The 27,171-nt window shown below is 48.9% G+C and overlaps 13 protein-coding genes across 13 annotated transcripts; 7 read left to right on the forward strand and 6 right to left on the reverse strand.

Moving 5' to 3' along the window:
- Positions 1–1,266: 1,266 nt before the first annotated feature.
- BDV27DRAFT_141878 (uncharacterized protein) lies at positions 1,267–2,905 on the forward strand (the record flags this gene model as incomplete). Its single annotated transcript, XM_032069881.1, has 6 exons — positions 1,267–1,337; positions 1,786–1,824; positions 1,885–2,066; positions 2,123–2,192; positions 2,245–2,670; positions 2,725–2,905. 6 exons carry the CDS (start codon positions 1,267–1,269, stop codon positions 2,903–2,905), a joined length of 969 nt encoding a protein of 322 aa, XP_031931580.1.
- A 2,509-nt stretch (positions 2,906–5,414) lies between these two features.
- BDV27DRAFT_167763 (putative acyl-CoA:6-aminopenicillanic-acid-acyltransferase) lies at positions 5,415–6,711 on the reverse strand (the record flags this gene model as incomplete). The annotated part of the gene is made up of 3 exons (XM_032074580.1): positions 5,415–6,123; positions 6,183–6,587; positions 6,655–6,711. 3 exons carry the CDS (start codon positions 6,709–6,711, stop codon positions 5,470–5,472), a joined length of 1,116 nt encoding a protein of 371 aa, XP_031931581.1. The 3' UTR covers positions 5,415–5,469.
- A 1,538-nt stretch (positions 6,712–8,249) lies between these two features.
- BDV27DRAFT_167765 (NADP-dependent oxidoreductase) lies at positions 8,250–9,348 on the forward strand (the record flags this gene model as incomplete). The annotated part of the gene is made up of 1 exon (XM_032074581.1): positions 8,250–9,348. Exon 1 carries the CDS (start codon positions 8,323–8,325, stop codon positions 9,346–9,348), a length of 1,026 nt encoding a protein of 341 aa, XP_031931582.1. The 5' UTR covers positions 8,250–8,322.
- A 443-nt stretch (positions 9,349–9,791) lies between these two features.
- Positions 9,792–11,218, forward strand: BDV27DRAFT_167767 (NAD(P)/FAD-dependent oxidoreductase; the record flags this gene model as incomplete). Its single annotated transcript, XM_032074582.1, has 1 exon — positions 9,792–11,218. Exon 1 carries the CDS (start codon positions 10,004–10,006, stop codon positions 11,216–11,218), a length of 1,215 nt encoding a protein of 404 aa, XP_031931583.1. The 5' UTR covers positions 9,792–10,003.
- A 2,153-nt stretch (positions 11,219–13,371) lies between these two features.
- BDV27DRAFT_122145 (uncharacterized protein) lies at positions 13,372–15,963 on the forward strand. The gene is made up of 4 exons (XM_032065556.1): positions 13,372–13,544; positions 13,616–13,732; positions 13,800–14,075; positions 14,136–15,963. Exons 1-4 carry the CDS (start codon positions 13,394–13,396, stop codon positions 15,788–15,790), a joined length of 2,199 nt encoding a protein of 732 aa, XP_031931584.1. The 5' UTR covers positions 13,372–13,393; the 3' UTR covers positions 15,791–15,963.
- Positions 15,964–16,439: 476 nt separating this feature from the next.
- BDV27DRAFT_167769 (uncharacterized protein) lies at positions 16,440–17,282 on the reverse strand (the record flags this gene model as incomplete). The annotated part of the gene is made up of 2 exons (XM_032074583.1): positions 16,440–16,810; positions 16,886–17,282. The coding sequence occupies 2 exons, from the start codon at positions 17,280–17,282 to the stop codon at positions 16,440–16,442; spliced, it is 768 nt and encodes a 255-aa protein (XP_031931585.1).
- A 545-nt stretch (positions 17,283–17,827) lies between these two features.
- Positions 17,828–18,637, reverse strand: BDV27DRAFT_122146 (uncharacterized protein). The gene has a single exon (XM_032065557.1). The coding sequence runs from the start codon at positions 18,584–18,586 to the stop codon at positions 18,245–18,247; it is 342 nt and encodes a 113-aa protein (XP_031931586.1). The 5' UTR covers positions 18,587–18,637; the 3' UTR covers positions 17,828–18,244.
- A 281-nt stretch (positions 18,638–18,918) lies between these two features.
- BDV27DRAFT_153889 (uncharacterized protein) lies at positions 18,919–20,019 on the reverse strand (the record flags this gene model as incomplete). The annotated part of the gene is made up of 1 exon (XM_032071869.1): positions 18,919–20,019. The coding sequence occupies one exon, from the start codon at positions 20,017–20,019 to the stop codon at positions 18,919–18,921; it is 1,101 nt and encodes a 366-aa protein (XP_031931587.1).
- A 771-nt stretch (positions 20,020–20,790) lies between these two features.
- On the forward strand, positions 20,791–22,083 carry BDV27DRAFT_153890 (threonine/serine dehydratase; the record flags this gene model as incomplete). Its single annotated transcript, XM_032071870.1, has 2 exons — positions 20,791–21,079; positions 21,281–22,083. The coding sequence occupies 2 exons, from the start codon at positions 20,791–20,793 to the stop codon at positions 22,081–22,083; spliced, it is 1,092 nt and encodes a 363-aa protein (XP_031931588.1).
- Positions 22,084–22,134: 51 nt separating this feature from the next.
- On the reverse strand, positions 22,135–23,783 carry BDV27DRAFT_39813 (putative Rad51 family DNA repair protein). The gene is made up of 2 exons (XM_032076529.1): positions 23,600–23,783; positions 22,135–23,488 (listed from the first exon to the last, which is right to left on the reverse strand). Exons 1-2 carry the CDS (start codon positions 23,657–23,659, stop codon positions 22,187–22,189), a joined length of 1,362 nt encoding a protein of 453 aa, XP_031931589.1. The 5' UTR covers positions 23,660–23,783; the 3' UTR covers positions 22,135–22,186.
- A 52-nt stretch (positions 23,784–23,835) lies between these two features.
- Positions 23,836–24,513, forward strand: BDV27DRAFT_39817 (uncharacterized protein). Its single transcript, XM_032076530.1, has 2 exons — positions 23,836–24,250; positions 24,304–24,513. Exons 1-2 carry the CDS (start codon positions 24,033–24,035, stop codon positions 24,410–24,412), a joined length of 327 nt encoding a protein of 108 aa, XP_031931590.1. The 5' UTR covers positions 23,836–24,032; the 3' UTR covers positions 24,413–24,513.
- BDV27DRAFT_39821 (TBP-associated factor 8 family protein) lies at positions 24,467–25,856 on the reverse strand. The gene is made up of 2 exons (XM_032076531.1): positions 25,458–25,856; positions 24,467–25,389 (listed from the first exon to the last, which is right to left on the reverse strand). The coding sequence occupies exons 1-2, from the start codon at positions 25,726–25,728 to the stop codon at positions 24,614–24,616; spliced, it is 1,047 nt and encodes a 348-aa protein (XP_031931591.1). The 5' UTR covers positions 25,729–25,856; the 3' UTR covers positions 24,467–24,613.
- Positions 25,857–26,104: 248 nt separating this feature from the next.
- Positions 26,105–27,169, forward strand: BDV27DRAFT_122152 (cytochrome c oxidase subunit VIIa). Its single transcript, XM_032065558.1, has 4 exons — positions 26,105–26,261; positions 26,353–26,395; positions 26,555–26,590; positions 26,658–27,169. The coding sequence occupies exons 1-4, from the start codon at positions 26,235–26,237 to the stop codon at positions 26,735–26,737; spliced, it is 186 nt and encodes a 61-aa protein (XP_031931592.1). The 5' UTR covers positions 26,105–26,234; the 3' UTR covers positions 26,738–27,169.
- Positions 27,170–27,171: the final 2 nt, after the last annotated feature.

Consider the following 27,171-nt stretch of genomic DNA (forward strand, 5'->3'; position numbering starts at 1 on the left):
TTTTTGCCTTGTGGATCAGTTTGACCCGGTGGTGGCGTCCTATTCTAACACTCCAACTCGCAGGAGGAGCAGGAGCTATTTCGTGTACGGCAGCACTGGATTTGTCCTGTCTGTTGCTGCAGTTGAGATATTTGTGGCTAAGACAGTTTGTGACAATGGAGAGTATGCCCAATCACCGTGGTTTTAATAATGAGTTCCTAATTCAAGGTAGTTGTTCTGGTGATTCAATACTGGGTTGGGCCTTATATAGCAATTTTTTGAAGCTCTAAAGGCTGCCCTTTAGAAGCAGGATATTGTTGCTATTGTCTCTGAGAGTGCAGCGCGACATGAATGCACTACCCAAGACCCGTTTCTAATAGCCCTACTGCAATACGAGCCAGTCAGCATGACAAGAATATAAGGATATATAAGATACGTCATATTGCATCTACTATGAACAGAATTATGCATGAAGAGGAATGGTGCTCAGTCCTAGCCAGAAAATCTCCCTGTGTCGTTCATGAGTTGGTAATAGCGTATTAGATGCGTGCGCGGTATGCTCATAATGCCTATGCAGTAGCCCCATGCAGCCATGTTATTTTTCATCTTCAAAGCTTCCTCACCTAGTAGCGCTATATATAATGCTATGGCCTATTCAACTGGGCATGCCAGGCAAACTGACGTCCACCCTGCAAAAGCCAAAACAACCCCTTGATGATTTGTCTAGGATCTTCATGCCCTCCTAGCGAAAGTTTCTTGTCGTTGTATTCAGCAATACTGAGCTTAATAATGCCTAGATTGCTTTGTAACACTTTTTTCTAGTTATCTTTGGTGACCTGAGCCCTAACACCAAAAATAGTATTCATCCGAGACACATGGGGGAAAACGGCGTACATGCCGAGATGATGTAGAGACGCCTCGGCAAATAGACTTTCTCACAAGAATATAGTGTTCGCAAGCGCATAAATCGAGCCAATACTAGGGTAGTTAGGATGTACCGCCGTCGAGAGTGTGTCGGCATAAAGTGGAGACTGGGAATGAGAAGTCGAGAAATCACGGAGGAAATGGCGAAGGCTGCCAGCCAGCTGAGGGGATTGGCGGGTCCGGACAGCCAGAGGGCTCCATCCCAGATCCCAGGATTACCTCCTATCTATCCACTCCAATAACTATTTCTCCGCGGTGTATTTGACCGCCCTCTTATTCCCACTGCCCTGAATCCGCTATGTTGTATTCCATGGTCATATCAGAGTAAAAGGTTCATACAGCTGATTCATAAATGTGGAGTCTATGGAACCGCCCGACTTACAGAGACAAGAAATATGGCCGGTTGGCAACGCAGGACAACAGAGAAGGAGAGCGTATGTGATCGTAAACCACATAATTACATATGCGGCAACGTGTTCTATATCATTTTAATGGTACCAATACCCACAGACCCCGATCTATGGCCTGTAGAGTGGCAGTGTAGAAATGGCAATGCAAGGGTTATGGGGCATGACAAAGGTAAGACGGAGATGGATCCACGCCTTACTCTGTACTGGATGTGCTGGTGTACGATCCCAGTAATACCATTTACAGGTTAGAGGCTAGCTATTAAGGCGTTGAGAAGGAGATATTTGTTAGGGCAAGATGGAGACACTACTTTTGCACAGCACTTTACTCGCCCCTCCACCTTCAATAACTCTTAAAATAAAGAGCTTCTCTCAGTGATCTGACTTGGGTTCACGGCATTTTTCTCCAGCAGTTCTTTCGTCAATTCTTGATCTTCAAGTCTAGTTCCTTACATTCCTCTTGTCTCAATCACAGAATGGCTCCCCATATAAATGAGCCCGACTTGGAGCCCACGTGCCCAGAACAAACAGGGATCCATGTATGTATAGAAGAAAATGTCTAGTTAGGCCACAGTGATATGAATCAAACTGTTTACTCACAAAGCTTTAAGGGAATACAGCACAAACGTACCCTAGCACAATTTTCCCTCGAGAACACTGTGACCGTAGTTACGGGTGGTGCTCAGGGTCTCGGTTTAGTGATGACCCAGGCCCTGGTGGCTTCTGGATCAAATGTAGCCATTGTTGATCTGAAAAGTAAGCCAAAGAATAAAAACTCTCTGTATAAGGAAAAGATGCTAATCTCGGCACAGGGACAGAAGGGGAGTACCAGGCGAGAAAGTTACTGCAACAATTTAGTCGGGAGAATCCAGGATCGAAAGTGTGGGTTATATTTTCCATTTACGGCTATAAATCAGGACATAACACCTCCTAGACTCCCTACCATTACTGCCCACTTTGCCGATGTATCCAAGCCTGAGTCGGTCAATCGAGCTATCGATGAAGTGCTGGAGCAGCATGGCAAAATCGATAACTTGGTCACCTCCGCTGGCTTTACCGAGAATTTCGCTGCTATTGATTACCCCTATGATAGAATGCAGAAGTGCTGGGGGGTTAACGTTGATGGAACCTATCTATTTGCTGTCGGTGTGGCTAAACATCTGATAGGGCGCAAGGCCCCCGGAAGTATTGTCATGATTGGTAGTATGTCTGGCACGGTTGTCAACGTTCCTCAGCCCCAAGCCCCCTATAATGCAGCCAAAGCGGCTGTCCGCCAGCTGGCTGCCTCTCTAGCCGTGGAATGGGCCCCCTACAACATCCGAGTGAACTGTATCAGTCCAGGATACATAATGACTGCGCTGTGAGTCCCGAGAACAACGAAACGGCGGTTTGATCAATGCTAATATAGCATTAGAACACGAAAGATCCTGAACGAAAATCCAGACTTGGAGGCTAAATGGACATCATTAATTCCAACGGGAAAGATGGGACTCCCAGAAGATCTCATGGGACCAGTGACTTTCTTGCTCAGCGACGCTTCCAAATATGTCACTGGCGCTGATCTCCGCGTGGATGGCGGCTACACTATTGCCTAGATGGTCTCTCTCGGTGTTCTCCTTCTGTTCATTCTTATTTATCTTTTCTCTCACACCAATGAAATGTTACGAATAAGACTAACTATAGTAGATAGATATGAGCATAAAAAGCCTGATTTAAAGTTAGCTTTTACCACCTTTATCGGAGCTTGATCTTGGTGAGCATTACTAGTTGTATCTTAATATTCCTCTAAGCCTTCCCCTTGTATGATACTCCGTGTAGATATGTATAAACAGTGTAATTCATCAAAGGAACAAGGTTATTGAAGCTTAATAATTGAGATGAATCCTTTCATATAATCGCTACGGCTACGGCTTCTGTTGCCCAATTTTACTACACCATTACTTGAATGATCTACCGGCGGTCCACAGCTTCTGTTTACCAACCCATCCAATGTTCTTGCAGGTCCTAATGATGAGGCTCCTGTTCACCCAAAGGCTCAGTCGATACTCGACTGCGAGGAAGAACTAGGCATCGTTATTGGACGTGACGCACTGAATATATCGGAAAATAAAGCTTTGGACTTTGTTCTGGGCTACGCGTATGCTAACAATTTATTGTCGCAAAACTTCCAACTGTCTGATACCTCAGGGGGTCAGTACTGTTCCGCAAAGACTTTTGACAAGTTTGGGCCCATTGGGCCTTGCATTGTGTACTCTCAGCTGATTCCCGACCCACAACAAATCGTTCTCAAGGCTAGAGTGAACGGCTCCGTCAGACAAACCACTTCAGCCTCCGACAGGATTTCGATTGTGAAGCAAATCATCGCGCATACTGGTATAGGTACAACAATCTGTGCTGGGTCTGTTATCATGTCGGGAACTCCATCCGGTATGGGCTTGTTCTGCCAGCCCTCAAGCATTCATGACTGCTGGAGATAAGGTTGAGGTTTAAATTGATGCAATTGGTGTACTCCGAGGCAAAATATTGTTTAATTAGAAACAATATGGGCCACTCCCCACTGAGAATCCATGTTGTATGAACGCTAGACTGCTCTTTAAACCTGCACTGACATATCCGATCTCTTCGACCATGGTATCCTCTTTCCCTTAGCATATCGTTCATGCGATTAGCAACTACTAATTACGCAGATTAGCTGCTTGGACTATCTTAGTCATTAAAAGAATCGCTACTTTCCCCCTTCCAGCTGGTGAGTAGCCGGGTCTTTCCAGCTCCAAAATCGGTATCCTCTGAGAGGAACTGCCAGGCTAGCGAATGGATATCGTTACCAAAGAACCTCTATACAAAGATTTTCTCACCAACTGCCTACCATTCGAGCACACGGACGCCACATTAGATGTACTGACCCTGGAGAGAGGAACAGCCCGATTATGCGACCCTTGCAAAAGAACCTGGAGAGACATTACAACATCCAAAAAAGGAGGTTGTCCTCGATTGGCATCCCCTCAAGTGGAGAGTTGTGCGGGCCGCAGAAGAGTCGCAGACATCTCATAGACTGGCATTGGCTTTGTAGCCCTATTTATGGGTAATAGCGCGGGTGCATGATGTTGGAAGGACACTTGTGCCTTCCTTTTCCCTCACCGGTAGTAGCCTACCACGAGCGTGGCAACCGACAGAGCGGCCATTGGAACCCCAACGCCCACTCCAATAGCCACCTTTGTAGACGTCGATTCAAGGGGCATGGTCCTACTGTCTGGAGTATTTTCAAAGGGTACAAGTGTTGGTTGGAGAGAAAAGTTATTCCTTGCACAGCCTTCTCATCTGGGTTGCAGCAATATGTCCCGTCATCACATTTGGAAACACGGGCCGTCCAATTGGATTGTCCTCCACGCTGTAGCCAGATCGACGTTTAGTATAGAAGGTACCACATGAAAACGGGGTCCGCGAAAGTGGTGGAGACGTACCACATCATCACACATCGTGTTGTTCAAACAATTCAGACTGTTCCAGTTCTGATCTGGTACAGAACACTCGCCAATGGCTTCTCGGGTAAATGCTCTCAGGGCAGAACAAACATAACCCGTTCGCAAGACATGTATCGGGGGTGGTAATGTTGAGGTTACAGGACATTCACTCGACACCCTCAATTTGGATGCATGGCTGATATATATGTGATCGTCAAGAATTAGATCCATCAGGGGGGCGAAGCACTGTTCGCTTATATGCATGGGCATAACGATGAACCCTACAAGTCAGGCCACAGTCGCAGCTTCGTTTTGCTGAGGTCCTGGGCCTCTCTTGGTCCTTTTTCCTTGGGATAGCTACCTCTAACATCAATTGCAGCATGTCTACAAAGGGTTCTCAGAGAGTAGAGGCGGAAGAAAGTCGGAATAAACATATAAACCAGGCGTCCCGCCAGTAGAGAAATGGCCCCTGCGTATAGTGTTCTGGGAGTTGGTAAAGGTCTACGAAAGACGACCGCGATGTCCCTACTCTGTTGTTCTACTTGATCTTCATAAGGACTTCTTTATATTCCGTCAGCGACGGAGATGACATAGGTAATACTAGTATCCGACATATGACATGCTTCTTCAAGGCTTTCAACTCCCGGCACTCCGGGTACTTGTTTCGGACCGGAGAAGCCGAACAAAGCAGAAGGCCTTCAATAATGCCCGTCCTCCGGTCCCCAGGGTAGTCTGACTACGGCACTCGCCTCCCCATACCCAGGACGCCCGAAAATAACCTCGGCCCCCAGGTTATCCCGTTCCAGATTCATCACGATGTTGAACAACGTTGAACATTTTTGTGTTGGATGCGCTAATGGATCCTCAGAGCAGCAGATGGCCTCGGGAGCATTGTATCTGTCCGAGAATATCTTTTCTCTTAGAAGTGTCGGGGTGACCTGCTTTCCAGCCACTCCGGCCTGAACAAGGTTGTCACAAAGGTCTTGGCACCGCTGTAGTCGTACCGGAGAGCCTGGGAGCCATGGTGGTTGCTGTACGCAACTGTTTGCGATAAAATGATTTGTGTGCATAATCATTCCGTTCCGGTCCTCCTGGATATAAACATCGCCGAGTGGGGACAGCTCCAGTCCAAGTGATTTCGAGCTCTCGGCTAGGATAATGTATTGGCTTGAAGCCGCACCCCCAAGTGAGGTCAGTCGCTCTAGGGCAGCATCCACGGAGACACTTTCCAGGCACAGGCGGAGAGCCACGTGGATGGGGACTTTTGAACTGTCACAAACAGGCGCTTTGATGGCATTTAGACCGACGCCGACACCGGCGCTGTTGAACCCGATCTTACCAACCAGCCCCGCCTAGACCTTACAATAAGTACCTCTGCATCAAGGTTCAGATTAGGGCCACTGCAACTCACCTCCGTCACCATGTGGATTACCGGCTTCCCGTGCCCCTCAATGCGTACCATCGCCATGTTTTTCCCTACGCTCGTGGTCCAGTCCCAATTCTGCGACAAGACCCTGACATGGTCACTCTTCTTCCATGAAAGCGTGGTACATCCGTCCGAAAATTTCCCTAAAGAAATCTCACTTCGGCAATTTAACGCTACGATATCAAGCAGGTCCACCCCCGCGCCTTCCGCGATGCCCTGCATTTCCACATAGATATCAGGCATGCTTTGTTCCAATGTCGAGCGAAATTCTTCAGCCAGCATGCGCACCGCGGGCCATTGCATCTTGGAGGTATAATCGAACATTTCTCGATAGATCTCCAGTTGGTCCTTGATCTGGTTCTGGAGACGACGACCATGTTTGAGACCAATCTGCCCAGGTGATTTAGATAAGTAGGGGATGCATCAGGATAGAGGAACAGGATTTGTAGAAACGTACCTCTCTTGGGGTGCCTTTCAGCACCAACTTTGGTGGTATATTGGCGGTAAATTGCATGATGAATCTGCTTTGTAGTTCTCGTGGGAGCTGTACTGGGAGTCAACTACGGCTCCCACACGACGAGCAATAGTGGTCTATTTGAAGGAGCCCAACGGAGGCATCATCCTCCACTAATGTTTTTCTTGCCTCGTCTGCTACCAAGCTTTTGCATTCCGAATCGCTTCTTGTCGCGTGGAGTTTCCCAATAGGGTAAGATGTGGTCGGTGCCCAGTTTGTGGGGTTAAACTTCTAAGGGTCAACTCCAAGCGCACTCCAAGCATTTGGATCAGAATTCTTGTTTCCTTACGGTTAGTATTTCAGTGTGGTCGTGATAAAGCCATTCTGGTACGTGCATTCGCCAAATCGGAATCAGCTTTGCGGAGATTTTTCTACAGTGGCACGTAAACATACCGAGGTAAAAGTGCGTCGGACCTGAGTGGAGAAACGCGCGTCAATGGAAACTATGCAGAATGATGATAGCTGATTTATGCCCTACCAGCCGCTACCATGGATACTGTAAGCAAACCAATGAGCAAGCGCTTTTCCCTTCCCTCACATAACCGAATGGAACTAATATTTGAATCCCTTTGTTACGGAGTACAAGTTGTCACGTTTTCTTTTAAAACCGTTAATCTATGGTCTTTGGCCGGTATCTATCACTGTCTCTATTGTTGTCTTGACTATAATAGCTCACAGTGGAATGAGGTACTGTGGCACTACCAATGCAGTGTCTGACGACCCATAGTATTATTATAAAATACCTCGTTTTGATGAAAGGATACTCACGTGCGCAGAGGATATTTTAGTATGATAAGCGACTTAGCTTCTTTCCTGGCAAGAGGTCTTCGACAGGCCAGCGGAAGAAATAGCGCTGGTCTCGTTTCTTGGTGCATCAAGTTTCTTCGAAGCAGGGTTCGCTACCCTGAAACCCAATTCTTAGCAAAATTTTCCGCAATCTTCTATACCTGCGAGAAACCCCTCGCTGCTCTTGGCCAAACCTCTCCCTACACCTTCAGATACCCAAAAGTCATCGGAATCAGTTCCTTACGACTGTCAAGTCTGTTCCCTTCAATAGACATTACAAGACGGGAACAAACGTCAACGTTCCCTCGCTCACGATGCAGGCAGTATATGGTGTACGGTGGAACTACTGGACTAGGAACGCTAAGAGCCGTATATGTGGCCCTACAGATCATTAGGTTATCACAGTATGGATAGCGACAAGATCTAATATTGGGGAGGATATTTTAGAGAATGCCCAAGATGGCATGCTACTAGTATATTCTTCATGTCCAATATTCCTGCTAACAGCTTCTAGGTCCGTAACCAAAGTTTCCCTTTTCTCTACAGCTGGTCACGAGCATGAGGTAGATATCTAGGTCTCCATTATTCTTAGAATTTGTTGGCCAGGAATTAGGTTTATATTGATAGCTGGGTTATTATCCATGCTTAGTAATATCTCTCTCTGCATTGCCTATCAATAGCCTATGTCGGATACCCCCGCTTCTACCTTTATAAAGCCTCACTATATAACTAAGAAGAAACGGATTTATAAAATCTGTATAATCTCACTAAGACTCACTTCTGAGCACGTTACAAATACCAGCAATCCGAACTTCATTCCCCACCATGCAAGCTATTAGGGTCCATCCAGCTCCTCCAGCATCTACCCCTTACTCACCCTCAAATCCAGCTCCATCATCAGCTTTGCACCTCGATCACAATGTCCCCATACCCAAGCTATCAAAACCCGGAGAGATCCTAGTTCGCGTCAAAGCCACAACAGCAATTCGCGATATGCTGACGTGGCCTGAAACCTACTCTCATGAATATGCAATAATCGGAAACGATATCTCAGGTATCGTTACGGAAGTCTTCTCAAAGGACTGCAAATTCCAGCCGGGGGACGAGGTTTTCGGTATGGCGGCTGCAGACCGCGCAGGCGTATGGGCAGAATACGCCCTTCTCAACGAGGATGAACTTGCGCTAAAACCGAAATCATTGACCTTCGACCAGGCCGCGGCGTTGCCTCTTAGCGCACAGACGGCGTATGAGGCTTTGTTTGACCATGGCGGCATTCCTGTCCCTTCTGTAGAGGAGGCTATCAAGAACATGGCCGGGTCATCCAGTCAGAAAGACCATCGGGTACTAATTACCGGTGCCGCTGGAGCAGTGGGTATCTATCTTGTTCAGCTAGCGTCCGCTGCGGGAGTACATATCGTGGCCGCCACGAGTTCAAATGCTCGTAATGAAGAGTTCCTTCGAGGCCTTGGCGCTCATGAAACGATTGAGTATAGTAGGCTGGAAAACTACCGAGGGGCATTCGATGTTATTATCGATGTGGTTGGGGGAGAGGTATTGGCCAAATGTTGGGATTATGTGAAAGGTACAGGGGTACTGGTGTCTGTGGATTCCGCGAGTTTTAACTTTGTCGAAGAGCATGAGAAACGTGGTATCCGGAAGGACAGTGTTCGGGCTTTGTTCTTCATTGTCAAAGGTAGTAGCCAGGCCTTGCATTATCTCGCTAAACTTGTGGACATGGGTGCGGTGCAGTCTTTCGTTGTGAGGACTTATCCCGTATCAAAAGCACGAGAGGCGTACGATCATGCTAATGGGCGGTATTCTGGCCGTGGAAAGTTGGTTCTCACGGTTTGAATGTGGAGGGCGCCACGCTGTTGAGCTCATAACTGCTTCATTCCCAAAAGCTTAATAACCTTGGTTCTTATTGTCTCTGTTTCAATTTTATAGTATGGCAAGGCTTGAATAAGTCCACCTATTATGTGTAAAAGCTATTAATTTCTATTTGTGCACCTCCGGGCCACAGTCACGTTTATTGAATGGTAAACCTCTTATGAATCATCTGAAGTAGTCTGCTCTATATGACCCCTATCTAGACCTAAAATAAATTCAACTATTATGAAGGCATGCTGTCAGGGATAATTAAAAGGGCCTGTTAGTCAGTATAATAGCACATAATCTCGCATTTACATGCGGCCCGCATATCCGTACCGTGACTCCACTCGGGTTTCCGATAGGCTATGGGTCCGAAACCCTACGGCAAACCAATGTCCTTTAATAGCCTATGCGGAAAGGTCTGTCAACATAGCGAGATGCCGAACATTCCGTTCCTACTCAGTGTCTCCATCGGACCGTGGCTTCGGCAGTCCTATATAAGGACCTCGATGGCCATGGTCAAAATTCACTCCCATTGTCAAACGCTCATAGAGCCTCGAAGCGTGCTATATCTTAATACCTTGAACACCTGTTATCCCTTTACCAAAGTTTCGGTCAAGTCCACCAAGAGTTCAAGATGCAGAGGATAGTTGTTGTCGGGACCGGTTTTGCTGGAATGTGGAGTGCCCTTGCTGCCATGCGGTTGATTGACCGACACGGAGGGAAAGCTGCCGGCATTGAAGTCACTGTCGTTTCACCAGAGCCAAGACTAGTTATGCGTCCTCGCTTGTATGAATCAGGCGCGAAAAACATGAGTGCTGCACTTGATGATCTCTTCCGTGTTGCAGACATCCAGTTTGTCAAAGGCACAGTTGAGACCATTTGCGTCCCGGAACGCCTGGTGAAGGTTGTGGACCAGGCTGAAGCGTGCTCGGCTCTCTCCTATGACCGGCTCATCCTGGCAGCTGGCAGCCGCTTGAGACGTCCAAATATCCCCGGGCTTCGTGAGCACTCATTCAGCATCGACCAACTTGGGGAGGCGGCAGAGTTTGAGGCTCATTTGCAGAGTCTAGCATCCCTTCCTCCTAGCTCCGCTCGCAATACGGTTGTCGTTGGAGGCGGCGGTTTCACGGGTATCGAGATCGCAGCCGAGCTTCCCAATCGCTTACGTTCGATTCTCGGTCAGGATGTGGAAGTGCGCGTCGTCATTGTCGAACAGGCTACTGAAATAGGCCCCGAACTGGGGGCCAACCCACGACCAGTCATCGTCCAAGCCCTCGCAGAGCAAGGAGTGGAAACAAAGCTTGGAGCAGCAGTTAAGTCAGTGGACGACAAAGGCGTGGTGACTACCAGTGGCGAGCGCATCGAGTCCCTCACGGTTCTCTGGACGGCTGGCCTAGAAGCAACCCCATTGACCCAGCAGATACCAGGCCTGAAAGACAAATGCGGCCGTCTCCACGTCGATGCAGATCTGCGTGTCGCATCCGCGAAGGATATCTTCGTGGCAGGCGATGCAGCCTTGGCCGAAACAGATGGCGACGGCCACTATGCAATGATGTCCTGTCAGCATGCCACGTCTCTTGGCCGTTTTGCCGGGCACAATGCTGCTGCGGATCTGCTGAAAGTTGCGACTAAGCCGTATTCTCAACCTACTTATGGAACGTGCCTTGATTTGGGCCCATGGGGGGCAGTTGTCACTGAGGGTTGGGATCGCACGGTCAGGTTCAAAGCATCCGTGGCTAAACCGATCAAGAAAAACATCAATCGCGTGGTGATATATCCACCTACTGCGAACCGTGCGGAGGCGTTTGCTGCTGCTGACCCCGACAGCCCTGGTCCTACTTTGACTTGAAATTACTGGATCCAGGCTTGCATGGATCATTTCCAACTATAATGTTAAGGTTGCAGGCCATCAAGGGGTTCTCGAGGGAATATCTTTATTATCGGCTTACAATTAGCCTATCTACTCTATACAGAAAATCGAAATTATCATCACTTAGCAGATACCAGTTTGTAACCATATTCAAAGCCTGGTAATTGCATAATATCTGATGAACAGGCCCGGCTGTTAGGGTAGTCGCCTAGTCTTTCCATACCACTATATCAAGTTGAGATGGCTATAGAAAGGCATAAAATGGAGTCGACCAACGTGTATTTACAGTATCTGAGACTAATTTTCTTATCGCTGATGTTATCGAGTCAACACATGCTTTCTAGGTAGCAATGCCTAGTACAAGTATTCATACCTACCACTTGCGGCTGGAAGCAGCGAGATGAGGCCCCATTATAAAGAGTGGGAAGGCATAGTCAAATATAATAGCATAGGGTAGCTGGAATTGAGAGATTCATATCTGCAGTAGATATAACAGCTTTTTTGCCAAGCTTCAGTTCGTGACCAAGAAACTCCATCTAGCGGAAGGATTTTATGATTGGATCGAAGTTGAGAATGAGTTGCTGATTGAGATTACCAGTCAAGAGATCATGGTAGACAATTATATAGATAACTATTCAGGGTATTGATCCAAGGACCTAATACAGAGTACCGCTTGACACTCATATACACTCAAGCAGCTAGAAAATGCCTCACTGACTTGCATATGATGTGTCGGAATCTTTTGAAGCGGTATAAAATGTAGAGAGGTTTGTGACCAGCAAGCCGCGTATCACGGCCTCCAGATTTGCATAGTACACGTGCTGTGCAGATCGTGAGATGTTGTAACTAAGAATCAAGCCCTCACCGTATGAGATCTTCAAAATATTATTATGATGTGTCCATAGATTTCATAAAAAAGCACGTTATCTTCATTAGACCCAAAGAGCACTGTGCCTGGAAATGGGTTTAGTGTGAGCTATTGGAGTACTACCATGTTACTCTGGATATTGTTCATTATACCTGCGGAGTTGATTAAGTTCTGAAGTAAAAGAAGCACAGGATAAGCCAGTAGGGCTGGTAGCTCCTCCATTCTACATGCTCCAGAAGCTCCAACACAATGTCGTGCTGATCATAAGCAAGGGGCTATGCAAGAAAGGTGCTAGTCGGTAGCAGACCGCTTCAATAGCGGCTGCGTGCATCTTTTGGCTCGTGTGAGCTCAGGCAACTCCCGTCATGCATGAAGTTACTGACTTGGTTCACCGCCAAAATTGGCATGACTGATCATCATCCACTGCACTGATCGGGTTTTGCCGAGAGAGGGAAAAGTAGAAAGATGAAATCAAATGCCGACTCAGCTCTTGTTGTAGTCTAGTAGACCCGACAATTGAACTTGTAGTCGTAATTTCTAATTTCTAATTCCCGACAGTGGCCCGTCCCCAGCACATCTTCCTAATACAACTTTCAACGATGCCTCTACACCCTATGAGCTATTCTTGCATGCATATCAAGAGTGCAAATCGCGAGACAGTATCTACATTTAAGATATATCCGTGGCAGGCCCAGGGGATACATATCAACTGCTATCTCTTCCATATATTTATAGTCAAAGATACCTTGGAAACTGTTGATAATACGTAGAGTCTTACTCAGATAAGGCGTCGGATAGTACGGAGTAATCCAACTGTGGAGATAACGGGCTACTTGACTAGCGCTGGATGCGGATTAGTCCCTGTCATATAGCGGGAAGGTGATCAATATAACCATTGAGTTTATACCCTAACATACCCCAGGCTTCCCCGACAGAAGAGCCGTTCACTCTATCTCAATATATCTCAGCACTAAAACCAGGGGTTAGAGAACAAGTGGACTTCCATTATCATGACTCAATGCAAATCACCTTCCAAGAAAAGCTTCACCGGAGTCTACCCCGACGGTGCATTGGTAAAGTGGAGATAGGTGATCAAAATGGGGCCACGAGCAGGGCTTATCAGCAACTAGTTTAATTACTGTCTTAGCTCCCACGGACGCCCGACGGGCCACCGGGGTGTTCCCCGCGCAGTAAATGAGCATAAATAAGACGAATATTGTCCATCCTTGCGACAGGGTTAGAGACATGTAGGTGTGTGTCCAGTCGTTGCCTCCTTGGATCTCAATATGCAGCTACAGAGCCTTATTCTTGTTGGCTCCCTGGCCGCAGGAGCAGTAGCAGGAGATTTTAAGAGGCAAATTGCCACAAATGGGACCGGAAGTGCATGTGCACAGATTAGCAGTAGGGCATCTAGGACTTTAGCGGCTTCACCATCAGGTCGGTTTCGTGTGGATTCTACGTTGTTTCTGGCTGCAGGGGCCTTTATACTGACGTGCATAATGTTGTAGCTACCCCGGTCGTGGATGGTGAGCTTGCTCTGGCCTGCTTGAAGTCAGTTCCTTTGGGAAAGGCGGAGGCTCTCCGGTTGATGGAGTCGATTTTCCCTTACGTGGAGTGGCAGTCTGGTAGGTTGACTTTAGCCATCCCATAATCTGTGGTTTGTAGCCAACGATCATTGACATTGAGCATCAGATACTTCATACATCAAGGATCCACCCTCCGCTTATCTCGAACCGGCAGTGGATATCTGGGCTGAACTGAACAAAGTGTACGACAACATCAAGTCTGACAAATATGCCGGTGAATATGAGTTCCAAGCGGATCTCTTCAAGGCGTTCAATCTCGCCCATGACGGACACTTCCGTTTCTTCCCGGACCTTCTCACCAAGGTGCTGACGTTCCACCGTAACGTTGGTCTGGTTTCCGTCAGTTTAGATGGCAAGGAGACTCCTCAGGTCTATGTGCACAGTAAGCTTGTTCCTACTAAGTCAGTAGAACCCCCGGAGATAATGGCACTAACTTCATTAGCCGATATTGTCGGAAAGGTAGAGAGCGGACTTGATCCATCTCCAGTTAAATCAATCAATGGAGAAGACGCGGTGAAATACCTCGAGTATTGGTCGCAACTAGGAAGTCTGAACGATCCTGACGCACTCTACAACTCACTTTTCTTCTCGAAGCCCTTTGCAGCAAGCACCCCCGACTTCGACGGTTACTTCTCAGGAAGTGCCCGCTACGGATACATATACCCTGGAAATACAACGACGATTGAGTTCGCCAACGGAACCACCAGATCCTACCGAACCACAGCACAGATCAAAGCCGATCTCACCGGAGTGACCGATGGACGAAGCATGTACCAAAAGTTCTGCACCGGACCATCCAGCACGGAATCTGCAGCGTCAGCAACATCATCGCCAGTAGCGACAGCAACCGCTACTCCAGCGCCTGGCTATCCTGATCCCGAAGTTATCAGCTCGGACAACGTCATCTCCGGCTACTTCCTCGACTCAGACAAGAACTCCGAAGTCGCCGTCCTGAGCATGTTATCGTTCGAGCCCAGTACGCCCGCCGAATTCCAAGCCGTTCTTGAGAAATTCCTCCGCCACGCAAAGGCTGCAGGCAAGACCAAGCTCGTCATCGACCTCTCAGGCAACGGAGGCGGCTACATCCTCCAAGGCTACGACACCTTCCGCCAGCTATTCCCCAGCATCGTGCAAGACGGGTACACACGCTTCCGCTACACCGAAGCCCTCGCCGCCTTGGCCGAGCAATTCTCCGCCGTCCTCCCAGAAGACTTCAACCCCGACACCGCAACCTTCAACGAAATCCAAATGTTCGAATCACCACCAAACTACCGCTACGACCTAAACCTCCAAAGCAAGCACTTCACCTCTCTCGAGGAGAAGTTCGGTCCCCACGAGTACAACGGCGACCAGTACACAAGCATCATCCGCTGGGATCTGGACGACCCGCTAACCACTGTCAACGAGACATATGGCATGGGCATGGAGATTACGGGGTACGGCACGCGTCGGAACTTCACGCAGCCCTTTGCCGCCGAGGACATCGTCATGCTGTATGACGGTTACTGCGCATCGACTTGCACGCTCTTCTCCGAATTCATGCGTCTCCAGGGCGGCGTCAAGAGCATTGCTATCGGCGGTCGTCCGTCCTCAGACCCGATGCAGGGGATCGGCGGTATCAAGGGGTCCAACAATTTCGCCTTCTCCTACATTTACTCTCTCGCCCAGCTGGCCATCGGTTCAGCTAAACCTGGTCAGGAACACAAGGCTAACTGGACCGCGCTCACGGAACTGAGCGACCTACCCACGAACCGCTCGACGGATACCTCCATCAACGTACGGGACAATATCCTCCCGGAGAACCTGGAGAACGGGCTTCCCTCGCAGTTTGTGTACGAGAAGGCCGATTGTCGCCTCTTCTACGAACCGGAGATGATTGTAGATGTTACTGCGATGTGGGAGGCTGCTGCCGATGCGGCATGGGGTAGCAAGGAGTGTGTCAACGGACAACTCGATCTGAAGAAGCGGATGACTACAAGAGCTCGCCGGAGTAGAAAGTCCCCTCCGCGAAAGATGACCGTCAAAGTGCCTGCTAATCCTGTCTCGGATCGCTCGCCTTGGTGGACACAGAAGCATGGAACTAAGGTGCCTCTTTGAGTACCTGGCAACTAGGTTTGCCATGGCTGCTGCGTGTCAGGCCATCCATGGCAAAGACTCCTTCGGTTCATAAATTTGATATTAATGAGACTTTACGCGGTAGGGGTAAGGATTAAGTTTATATGAGATGTTAGATAATGTCTTTCATACTAGTAATGGAATGTATACTATGCAGAGATAGGTCGTCACACTGCTTCTAACCCATACCCTAACAATAACGTCTATCAATACACTTCCTAGACTGCCTGTTACTCTAATCCGTAATGATATAACGGACTTACTCAATTATTCTAACGTATATGGACCAGTCATTCAATATAAACATTATCCAAAACTACATAATATAAAAAGAAAAGAATATATCTTGAATTTATACATTGGTAGTAGATTTAGACTGTAAATATATGAAGCACAAAGGCAATCACAAGAGCCAGAGTTAAATGCAAAGCTGCTGACCGCAATAAAAGTTATGTACAAGAACAAAGTCACATTAGGCTGGACAGTAATATTCCGCACCAGGGGGTATCAAGAAAAGAAAACCGAATATCACAGGGTATCACAGCCGAAATGCCTTTGATCATCCTCCTGCTTTCAAGTTATTGAGGTTGTATGTAACAAAATACATATACAGTCACCGCGACTGCTCCTATTAACGCAGATTGACAGGCAGCTCATGGGCCATTGTATTAGGATCGGCAGATAGCTCAGAGCGAACCGGAGTATTATCAAGCTCCGCTACTGATACACCTTTGTGCTCTGTAGCCGGTATACCAGCATTGGGGTTTATGATAGGAGTGGCCTGTTTCTGTCGTCGTCGTCGGCGGAGTAGAAGCCAAACCAACGCGATTATAAGTGCAACGGCAGCACAACCACCAACAACACCACCAGCAATAGCACCGGCATTGTTAGATGATGTGTCGGGCTTGGATTCTGTTGCGGCCGGGGTATCTGTGTTTGTTTCGGTTGGTACAGCAGACGTAGATGGTGTTACTGATGTTGATGCGGATGCGGATGGCGTGCCTTTGGTTAACCAGTGATATGCGGTGTTAGCTCGTCATGCCTTTTCAGCTTGTTCTAGTTCAAGCTGGAACTCACCACTTGCAATGAGATTAAGTAGACTCTGCGAAGGATTATCGAGTTCCCCGCTCCCCGGATCTGCACAGGCAATACCTGCTCCACCTTCGCTGAAGGTTTGCACAACGCCCCGCTTCCCCTGCAGACAGCAAAAGTAATCGCCATCATTGTTATACAAGTCCCAAGTCTGATTGTTGGCGCAGTGCGGATCTTGTTCGATTAATGATTTGCAACCTGACTTGGTTCGACAACAGACATTTCTATCATTATCACTCCTTTCCGATTGGCAATACGTGCCCTCGGGGCAGCAATCATGCCAATCACCCCAGGGGTTGCCACAATTTTTCTCATTCGCGGTGCAGGTGCCGTTTCTCCGAAGAGTGAAACCAGCAGGCGGGCTGGAGTAGTAGTCATCCATCTTTTGCCACAGCGTGAGGGTGTAAGCTGGACCGGTCACCACCGGATGACCTTGAATGCAAGTTATAAGGTCTCAGGGTGCCGCAGAAGGGATGTTGAAGAGATTATAGGTGAAGAGTGGAGTCAGGGCAGAAATTCCCGTTCGGGTCTCACGACAGCCGAGGGCTTCAGATGCAGATCAACAATCTAAACCTCGTATTGACTTATTGTGGAGGTGAACCCCAAAGCACCGGGGCCTCTTGGCGCATCATTATCCCCACAATAATATTCCACCCAAGGGGTCTGATCGAGCCCCATCGTGTTGGGACTCGGCATTGCGGAATTGTGGGAGCACTGGTGCCAGAAATATCGTTCTTTTGGACCGTGCGCCTTTCAGCGCAGGAGTTAGGGCAGGAGATATGGGGAGAAAAGCACATTATAGATGCCCCAACTTCATGAACAACTTTCTAATACTATATGATATGTCTCAATGAGCTTCCATACTACCCTTTTCGTCGAGGTGGAAGTGGTAAGGCACGATACATTCATAAGGGAGAGAGATCCCCTGCAACATATCAACCGTAAAGAAACAGAGCAACCCCTATCAGACCAGCACGATAATCAAGGCTTCCACGCCTAACCTATAGATTTGAATTTTCCATCGCAAATTTCTCTCGTCCCACTTCTGCAATCGAATACTTTAGACGCGTCCGGCATTCCTCAGAGGGATACGTAGTCAGTGAGGCATTTTCTGCAGCTTCAACCGCTTCTTTGCGGTTATCAAGGCCTTCCTCCTTGAGCTTCTGTGCTGCCAATTCCCGTTCTTCAAGCCAATGTCGGATTTCCTTCTCGCAAGCTTGCAGGGAGTGTTGCGACCACGTTTTAGCACTTTTCCATGCTAGAATGTCATAGTCTTGCTTGGCAATTTGCCATCTACGTGCATGGTCGCCGCGAAGCAAAACTCTCCGACTCGTCCAGTTGATGCTAGAACGCCGAGTACGCGTCTTGCCATGCTTCTGCCGATTGATACCAATTGCTAACCTGTTTCTGCCACCGGGTACCGGCCTCTTTTATATCGAAACACTTTTCCTCATGACCTATGGATCCGATGTGTGAGCTACCAGGTACTATGCCCAGCTTCCCCAAGATCTCGATGAATAGGCCTGGGGTGGTTCGAACCAACATCTTCCCAAATATTGATGCCTTCCCCATCCATACGTTCATGAACATAGCAGTCTCCAAGAAGCTCGTATGCGGTTGGGGATTGCACATAGGGTTCGCGGGCGCCGGGTCGCGCGTACCAATCTTTAGAGAAAGGTTTATCATGGTGACGGCCCCGAAGGATAAATGGTGTTCTACCTCCCAGGAGCATGAAGACACGGTCGCCCTTCTTCATGCTGGCAGGGCCCAGACCGATTCTACCGTGTGCTGTAATGAAGAACCTTCGACGGTATGTTGCTTGTATAACAGAACGGTGAATGCTAGTTGAGTTCAAGTTTTGAGCACCAAAATCCGCGGTATCTTCCATAAGTCGATAGGGCCGTAACAAGCATTCATCTGTATAGTCAGGTACTTCTCTCGCCAACCAATATCCTATAAGATTTCTGTCTAGTGAAGATAGCCGTCGAGACTGGCCAGTTACTGCATCAAACACGAGGTCAGAGCACATGGTGCTCTCGAAAGTCTTCATGGGGTATCATCTTCTCGAGAAGGAACGAGTATTCAGCGATTATCGCCAGCCATGAGCTAATTGTCGAAACTAGCACTACATCAGACCACATCGTTTCTCCGACGGCCATAATCGGTTCGATGATCAAGGCCGGCGGAGATATATGTCCTTGCTGAGGCAGTCGTAAGCACATTGGTCCTGCTTCAGACCTGTAGTGCTTCTCAATTACTCCAACGTACTTCGTTCGGCTTATATAACTCTTCTTATATGCACTCGACAGTTCATTCGATGCCTCCAGTTGCACATTGATTGTAGAGTTCTTGCATGCAGTGTAATGTTTCACACTCTCTACCCGGCTCTGTATGGATGCCTCAAGGGGTGAGCTCCAATCGGGTACCCACGAGGGAAGTGCGTGAGTACTCTTCATTGTGAAATCGCCCATCAATACATCGAGGCTCCCTGTTCTAGATATAATATCGAGAGTAGTGTCAATGAAAACATCCAGCTCTGAAGCCGCGTAATTAGGCTCAACAGAAGGCCTGTCCTTTGCAAGACCAAGCAAAGCATAGACCTTATCTCTGGGGTCTGTGGCCGCTCTGCCACTGAATTGGCGCAAGAGCTGTAACAATGTTATCTGCTCAGGACTCTGCCATCGGGTTCGGATGGACTCGATGCTGAGGATTCGCCGTGAAAATTCCGCCAGGACTTTCGTGTCGTTTACCGCGAGTGAGGGAATCTCCATCTGAGGATTGTTATGCACGCGGTTCGCGGCCTTAACGAACATCTCCCACGGAGCAAGCATAGAGCCATACAATATCATAATTCTGCTGGTGATGACCACCTCTTGGATAACCCAGACCCTCTTCCACCATGCGACTGCGGAAAGAAATAGCCTTAACGCTTCTGTAACTTCGTCTAAGCCGCCTTGATTTTTGCCCGCCGGAAACCTGTCCATGTCAACTCCGTCAGCTAGAAGTTGGATAAAACAGAAAAGATAGCTCCCATCCCGATGACTCAGGGGCCTTCGCCAGACAGGGCCGGTATCTATCTCATTGAAAGCTGGCGTAGAGTAGCATTCGTGAGGCGTCATTGTATGTGATATAGCCTCCCTCGTCCCTGAAGGGGTGTTAAAGGATTGGGAAAAGCTCGGAGTGAAGGCATCACCCAGATAAACAACCACCTCTTGGCATTGAGCGAGACGATGCGCCATGTACAGTGAATCGGGTCGGACCACTTGCCAGGCAGGAGGTTCAACAGTCGGATCTCATTCGAGAGGAGCTTTTCTGACTGTTCCATTTTCGAGACAAAAGTAACAAATCCATGTGATGAAAGAGGGAAGTAGAGTAAGCTCTGCAGCATCGATATGGAAACTGTGACCGATGGTTTCTCTGAGATACCAAGTAGAGCATAACGTTAACCTGTAACGAGAAAAAGAAGCGATCGCGACTAATATACCCTTAGTCTAAGCCTTGGGCACATATTTACTTTTTTCCAGCCCGTCCAGGCTCCAAGATTGAGGCGTGCACAGCCTCAAGACATAAAAGAATGGAACGACTCTTGATTGCACTCAGCTTCATCTTCTCATCATATCATAAAGTAAGAGAAGGACTGGGCCACAGTGCTGTGCTGCACCGCCGTACTATATGCCAATCCTCATACTCATACCCATAGAAAGAAGCTCCGGTAATAACCTCCGCCTTATCAATCAACCGATAAGTAGTAAGCTCTCTCTCCCCTCAATTCTTACTCCACAACCTTCAACCCCACCACATATATTTTAATGAATAGACTCATACCCACCCTATTAAACCCTCCTTCCTCCACACCAAAACCCCAGAAGATCACAACTGAAAAGGCAAAAATGGACCCTCAATCCCTCGCCCAATCCTTAACCCCATCCAAAGTGCATGCCGCCCACACCCTCATCAAACCCTACATCCACCGCACGCCACTACTAACCAACAAAACCCTCAACGGAATAGCCTCCACGCCCCAAACCCCAGATGCGTTGAAGGGAACGCCCTACGAGGGGCAGACACCTGCGAACCCGACCATCCGTTTCTTCTTCAAATGCGAGAATCTGCAGCGCATTGGCGCGTTTAAGGCCCGGGGAGCGTTTCATGCTCTGCTGAGGTTGATTGAGGAGAGGGGTGAGGAGGAGGTTAGAAGGAGGGGGGTTGTCACGCACAGTTCTGGTATTCCTTTCTATTTCTCTTATTCGCTTATTCTCTCTTCCCTTTTCGCTTTTTTCTTATTTGATTATTCTTGGGTCCATGTATTCATTGGCTATATGGGTTATTGTGTTTAATTCACCAGTTGAAGGTAAAGAAGGTAAATTAACAAGGAACCAGGAAACCACGCCCAAGCCCTAGCCCTAGCATCCACCACGCTCAACATCCCCTCCTACATCGTCATGCCCAGCATCAGCACCACCTCCAAAATCGAAGGCACGAAAGCCTACGCCACGAAAGTCGTTTTCAGCGGGTCAACAAGCACCGAGCGCGAAGCCGTTGTCGCCGAAGTCCAGAGCCAAACCGGCGCCATCCTAGTTCCGCCCTACGACGACTTCAACATTATCTGTGGCCAGGGCACGACAGGTCTCGAAATCGAAGAGCAGTACCTGGACCTTCTGGCGCAGAACCCCCAGCTGAGTGCCCATGGTTCGTCTGGGTCGGGTTTGGATGCGGTGATTACGCCTATCGGTGGTGGGGGTTTGAATGCCGGTGTGGCGACGTTCTTTTCGGATAAGAAGACGAAGGTTTTTGGAGCGGAGCCGAGTTTTGAGGGCGCGGATGATTGTCGACGGGGGTTGGAGGCCGGGGAGCGGGTGACGAGTGTGAAGTCGTTGACTATTGGTGATGGGTTGAGGACTCCTGTGGGCTTGTTGAACTGGGAGGTTATTTCGGATAAGAAGAAGGTGGAGGGCGTATTTGCGGTAACGGAGGAGCAGATTAAGGCGGCGATGAGGCTAGTCTTGGAGAGAATGAAGGTGGTAGTTGAGCCGAGTGCGGTGGTGGGTTTGGCAGTTTGTTTGTTTAATGAGGAGTTTCGGAGGATCGTGGAGAAGGAGGGTGGTGAAGAGGGTTGGGATATTGGCATCGTGTTCAGTGGAGGAAATACCACTGTTGAGGCAATTGGGAAGTTGTTTAGTTGATCCAGGACACAGATGGTGCGTATAGACGTTTCGTTGTATAGAACATGTCTCCTGTGCACATATCATACCTGAGATACCATGCCGGATAGACAGCACATAAACATCAGTTGAAGTCCACTCCGTCCGTCCCTACAGAGAACCCAAACATTCCTCCATCCTTCTCGTCCAATCCCTCCACCACTCTCCTAGGCCAGTCTTCCCGGCCCCAACCGTTCACCCATCCGACAAATCGCCCCTTCAAGACAACCTCCTGCCGCAACGGAGCTTCTCGCTGCGCCTCATGAACCGTCATCGCAGGCTGGAAAGGCCTAACCACATCCCGGTGAACAACGAGTCGTAAAGTCGAAAACACTCCCCAGGGCCCCGGAAGTGAAGGCCGGAACGACGGAGTCTGCGAGACAGGGACATCCGAGGGATCAAACAAAGGAAAGGGTCCAGAAGGCCCAGATGTAGACAATTGACCAGGCATGGATCTCCCACTCCATGCAATGGTGGTGTAAACGACGGCACAGCTAAACAGTTGCTGTAGCCGTTTCAATTCCGCGACGAGATCCGCATACATGTCGAACAGATAAAAGCTTTTTTTCTCGCGCCGTTCGCTCTCGATCTCTTCGTAGGGGCGTCCGATGTCCTCTGTGCGGGCGACTTCGTCGTGTAGTTTGTCCTGCCAGAAAAAGGCACTTGCGCTGTCGATGATGATGGTGTGGAGCGGGCGGGCGGATGAGAAATGTCGCGTCAAGTCGAGGAGATAGGTATCCATTGACTGGAGAGTTGATAGAAGAGCCGCAGAGGACTGAGGGCGGAAGACGTGGACATGTTGCAGGGAGGTCACCAGCAGGCTGTCGAGGTCTTCCTCAGTATACAAAGGCACACTTTCTGTAGTCGTCGACTCTGCGTTCTCATTCTGAGTCTTGAATTTCTTGTGCACAATTCCTCGAGCCACAGTCACAAGTCTCTCAGCGTCAAAGCGGCCATCCGTGTCGATAAAGACTACTACAGATTCCCGGCCGAGCTTGACTCCGTGAAACTCAAACGGTAAGATCGCGATGGCAGTCAAGTAATACAGGGTCTGAGTTTTGCCGGCGCCGGAAGACGTGCTCGAAATCTCCACGACTGGCTCCGTACTTCTAATACGGGCCGGTGGGAAGATCTGCTCTCTGGGATAGGTGTTTAGGTCATGTTCCGGGTTTGATTGGATAGGTGGTCCTTCGTGATAGACTTGCTCTTGCTCGTCTTGGCCAGTAGCAATGGTCGGTTCTGGAGGCTGGTGCTGTGCTTGTGCCCATGCAGTAACAGCAGGAAGCGGCATAAAGACTCTCAGCAGGTCATCAAGTGCTTGGATTCCGAGACGCTGTCTCGGGGTGTTCTCGCTGCTCTCATAGAGGCAACTCAAGTCATGCAGGAGCTGTCATGGTATTAGCATCGAGTCATTCAACACATAACAGCCGGTTTAACAACAAGCCAAGGCCTTGAACTGCATACACCATGCCAGATAAGTAAAACGAAATATACGGACCTCCTCTAAACTCTCCTCATACACCTCCGCCAGCAATTTCTCCCCAAAGCTCGCGGCCATTGTCACGGCCGTTCGGGACAATCATGAATGCTGTGGCATATTAAAACACCAACAATTTAATCTCAGCAGGCTAACAATTGAATTACGTATGATATAATCAATATAAGTTGGTGGTGAGTGTATCACCCACAACCCACTGAGAAAAAGAGTGATACAAATTGAAGATGGAAGATGAACGATATGCAACCCATCGGCATCGGATCCGGCTCGTTCCCGCCCATGATAAATGAATTCAACGTCGCAAATCCACCCCCGAATTAACTCGAATTAACTACACTCCAACGCCTCAAAGCCACGAGCCACAATTCTCCTCCTCAACCAAATCCAATCAATTATCCACTTGGTCGTCATATAAATACGAAGAAATTCAACAATGGCTCCCCTTGTCCCGATCTTCTCCGCCGAGGCCCTTCCCGACCATGTCAGTATCGTGCGCAAAAACTTCCAAGAGCGACGTCGCAAGGGCGGTCCCGTCGAGCTGGAGAAATGCAAACTCATGGAAATGGTGCAGTACTCGTGTAATCCGCCGCAGGATGGGATCCCTGCGCCGGGAGTGGTGGTCTGCAAGCCCGTCGTGCGGTTGTTCAGACGGTATGCCTGGCGCGCCTTGTTTTCGGTTATGCGGTCGCTGACGGTAGTCTTAGGTGTGCCAATGGGCTGACAGTGGAAACGACATCGTGGGAGCCGATCAGATTGGAGGAAGAAGCGAAGCGCAAGGCTGCAGAGAGCAACTCGAAAGTGGACAGCAAATGAAGGAGGGTCGTCTATCTTACATGCATAGCTACGGTGTTGATTGGCGTTCGTTCTCCTGGTTCTCGCTGACAGGCTGATCTCTGCTTATAATGCTCAATGTTTATATTAAATTCTGCTGCATGGGTATCTTCTCGAATACGGCTATAAAACAAAAGTCAAACGCCCGACGCCATTCCGATTTATTTGTCCTCGTCCCATCGCTCATGTGCTCACCCAGCTATCCACTCGCGAGATATCCGGAGCTTCTTTGTTGCCCGGCGGCCTCTCCTCGGGCCTTCGATTCCCAGTCGTCGTCCGACGCCAGAGATCTCTCTCGCAGTTGATGATGGGCGGCAATTCTATGCTCAGCGACACCCTGTTCCGAGCCTTCACATCCGAGTCGACCGCGCCAGAGTCCATCTCCATGGGAGTGGCAGTACCCGGAGCCGTTGTGTTCTTCTGCATCTTCTTCGCAATACCTTTAATCGTCTTCTCAAACATACTATCCATCGTCTCTGTCCTCCGACCCCACGGCTTCTTATCCCGGCCCGACGAACCAAGCTGATTATCCTTAAACGCTGCGCGTGCAAGCTTGCGCAAGGCCTCCTCGCCATGCCGCCCATCCTCCGTTGCGCGCTCCCGGATCTTCCGCGGGTCTTGTACACGCTCCGTGAATACGGGGGTATGTCGGTAGGTGTGTTTACTAGGGAATTCGGGGAAATGCTTCGGGATGTATGCGCTTCTCGCACGGTCGTCTTCGCCACTTAGTTGCGGGCCCAGGGACGGCAAAGTCTTAAAGCAGTCATCTTCTTCCGGCGGAGGGCTCGGCAAGAGCGTGGGGACAGGGTCGACATTCGGTAGAGTTTTCACATGGGGCAGGAGATCGTCCACGCGCACACGGTGTTTCTTCAACGCATGTTCGAAATCATGGGGGACGGGTTGGATGCGACGAGACGAGAGCATCGACTGGCGCACATATGACGCGAATTTCAGCAGATCTAAGAAGCACAGGCCTGGTCAATATCTTCCCTCACAACACCTTCAGTTACACCTTAAAGAAGCATACACTCTTCGGTCGCAATGCGGAAACTCTCCAGCGCTGCTGGATCGGCTAGATCAAATCCTGTTTCTCGTAAGGTCTGCCCGATGGAGCGGTTCATTAAGTGGTCGACGTAGGCATCATCGTTGATGGCGGGTTCTGGAAGCGCAGGATTCACGGGCGTTTGCAAGCGATGGTGATGGTGATAAGGGCGCTTTATACGCTTGGCATCAGGGGCATTCAGCTGCTCCGGCAGCGATGAGGAGGAACGTTTGATCTTGGGCTCGGCGGCGAGCATGGCGGATTAATGTTGATGTCGTGGAGAAGTGCCGAAGTGACGGAGACAAACAGCAAGTCTGATGGAGGGTCACGTGGCATCCATTATGCCTGAGGCAGGAACAGAGTAACGCGACCATGAGGTCCAATTCATTTCAGCTCTAAATAATAAGAGAAAAAATAGATAAATCGTAGTAAACTAGAGTACCTCACTTAAATCCCCATACCCCAATCCCCAAAAGTTTCTCCACCCATATAAAAAAATAAATAAATAAATAAAATGAAAAAAACGAAGTAGTAAACGACAAGGAAACACCCGGACGGCAACCAACCAGTCAGGCCACTCAAAGCGGTCGCTTACGCCCGGAACGGAAAGCTTCAACCTCGACTTTCAACATCACATCACCACCAATCCTTCCCTCTCCCCTCCTCCAGCTCCCCACCACCACGCACTCCAGCAGTTGCCGATATCTGCTGAATCGCTACACCTCCGCACTCTAAATCACCTCAGACCATCAATCCCTCACAATGGCCGCTGTCGCCCCCATCACCGGCGTACGTTCCTTGCACCCTTCAACCTTTCTCCTCGACCTACCCCAGACTTCCCACCTTAAAGGTGACCAAGAAACTAACAGAAATACAACAGATGCTCCGCCGGAACCTCGTCCTTGACCTGAGCACCGCTTTCGGTAAGCCATGATTCCCCGTGTCGGACAATGCAATATGAATCAGAACGTCACCCGGTCTACGGGAACCTCGAATTCAGATCCAACTACCTCCGGCAATGCGCAATCTGACCCGAACAATAATGTCGAGAGAATACGGATAACTAATGTCTATATTTCCAGGTTTCGGTACTACCTTCGGCTACCTCTGGTGGTACGGTACGTATCATCCTTGATCCACCAACTCAATCCTCAAAGGGATCCCCAAACTAACGAAGAGAAAAAGGCTACCACCTCCCCCGCGTCCGCGCCCGTGACAACTACTACGTTCGTCTGGAGCAGGAGCGCGCCGCTGCCCAGGAGTAAATTTTCGAATCATGACCCATGCATGAACCTCGCTCGACTGGATTTGTCAAGGATAAGCCGATGATGCTTTGTTTCGTTTCGGTCCGTTTCTCGTTATAGATGTCTAGAAGGAATGAGACTGGTGTTGTTGGCTCATTGGTTGGGTTGGGGACATGTTATGGGAGTGAGTCAGTGAGGTTGAATTGAATGTGAAGTATTTGATTTGAGGCTTGCAGTTACTATGGGTTAGTTGTTTGAATAGGGTTGTATATATACTGGTTTTGTGTCCGGTGGTAAGTTTGTAGATTTTGGTACTTGTGTATGCGCGTGTGCTGGGTGTATAGTGCTACTAGGTAGTAGTATCTATCTACCCCAGAGCCAGATCAGTAGGTTAAGTAGCACTACCCATACTGTGGGTTACTACAGACAGGAAAACCAATCAAGTCATTTCTTTC

The sequence above is a fragment of the Aspergillus caelatus genome, assembly GCF_009193585.1.
Source record: "Aspergillus caelatus strain CBS 763.97 unplaced genomic scaffold BDV27scaffold_21, whole genome shotgun sequence".
NCBI classification, from domain to species: Eukaryota; Fungi; Ascomycota; class Eurotiomycetes; order Eurotiales; family Aspergillaceae; genus Aspergillus; species Aspergillus caelatus.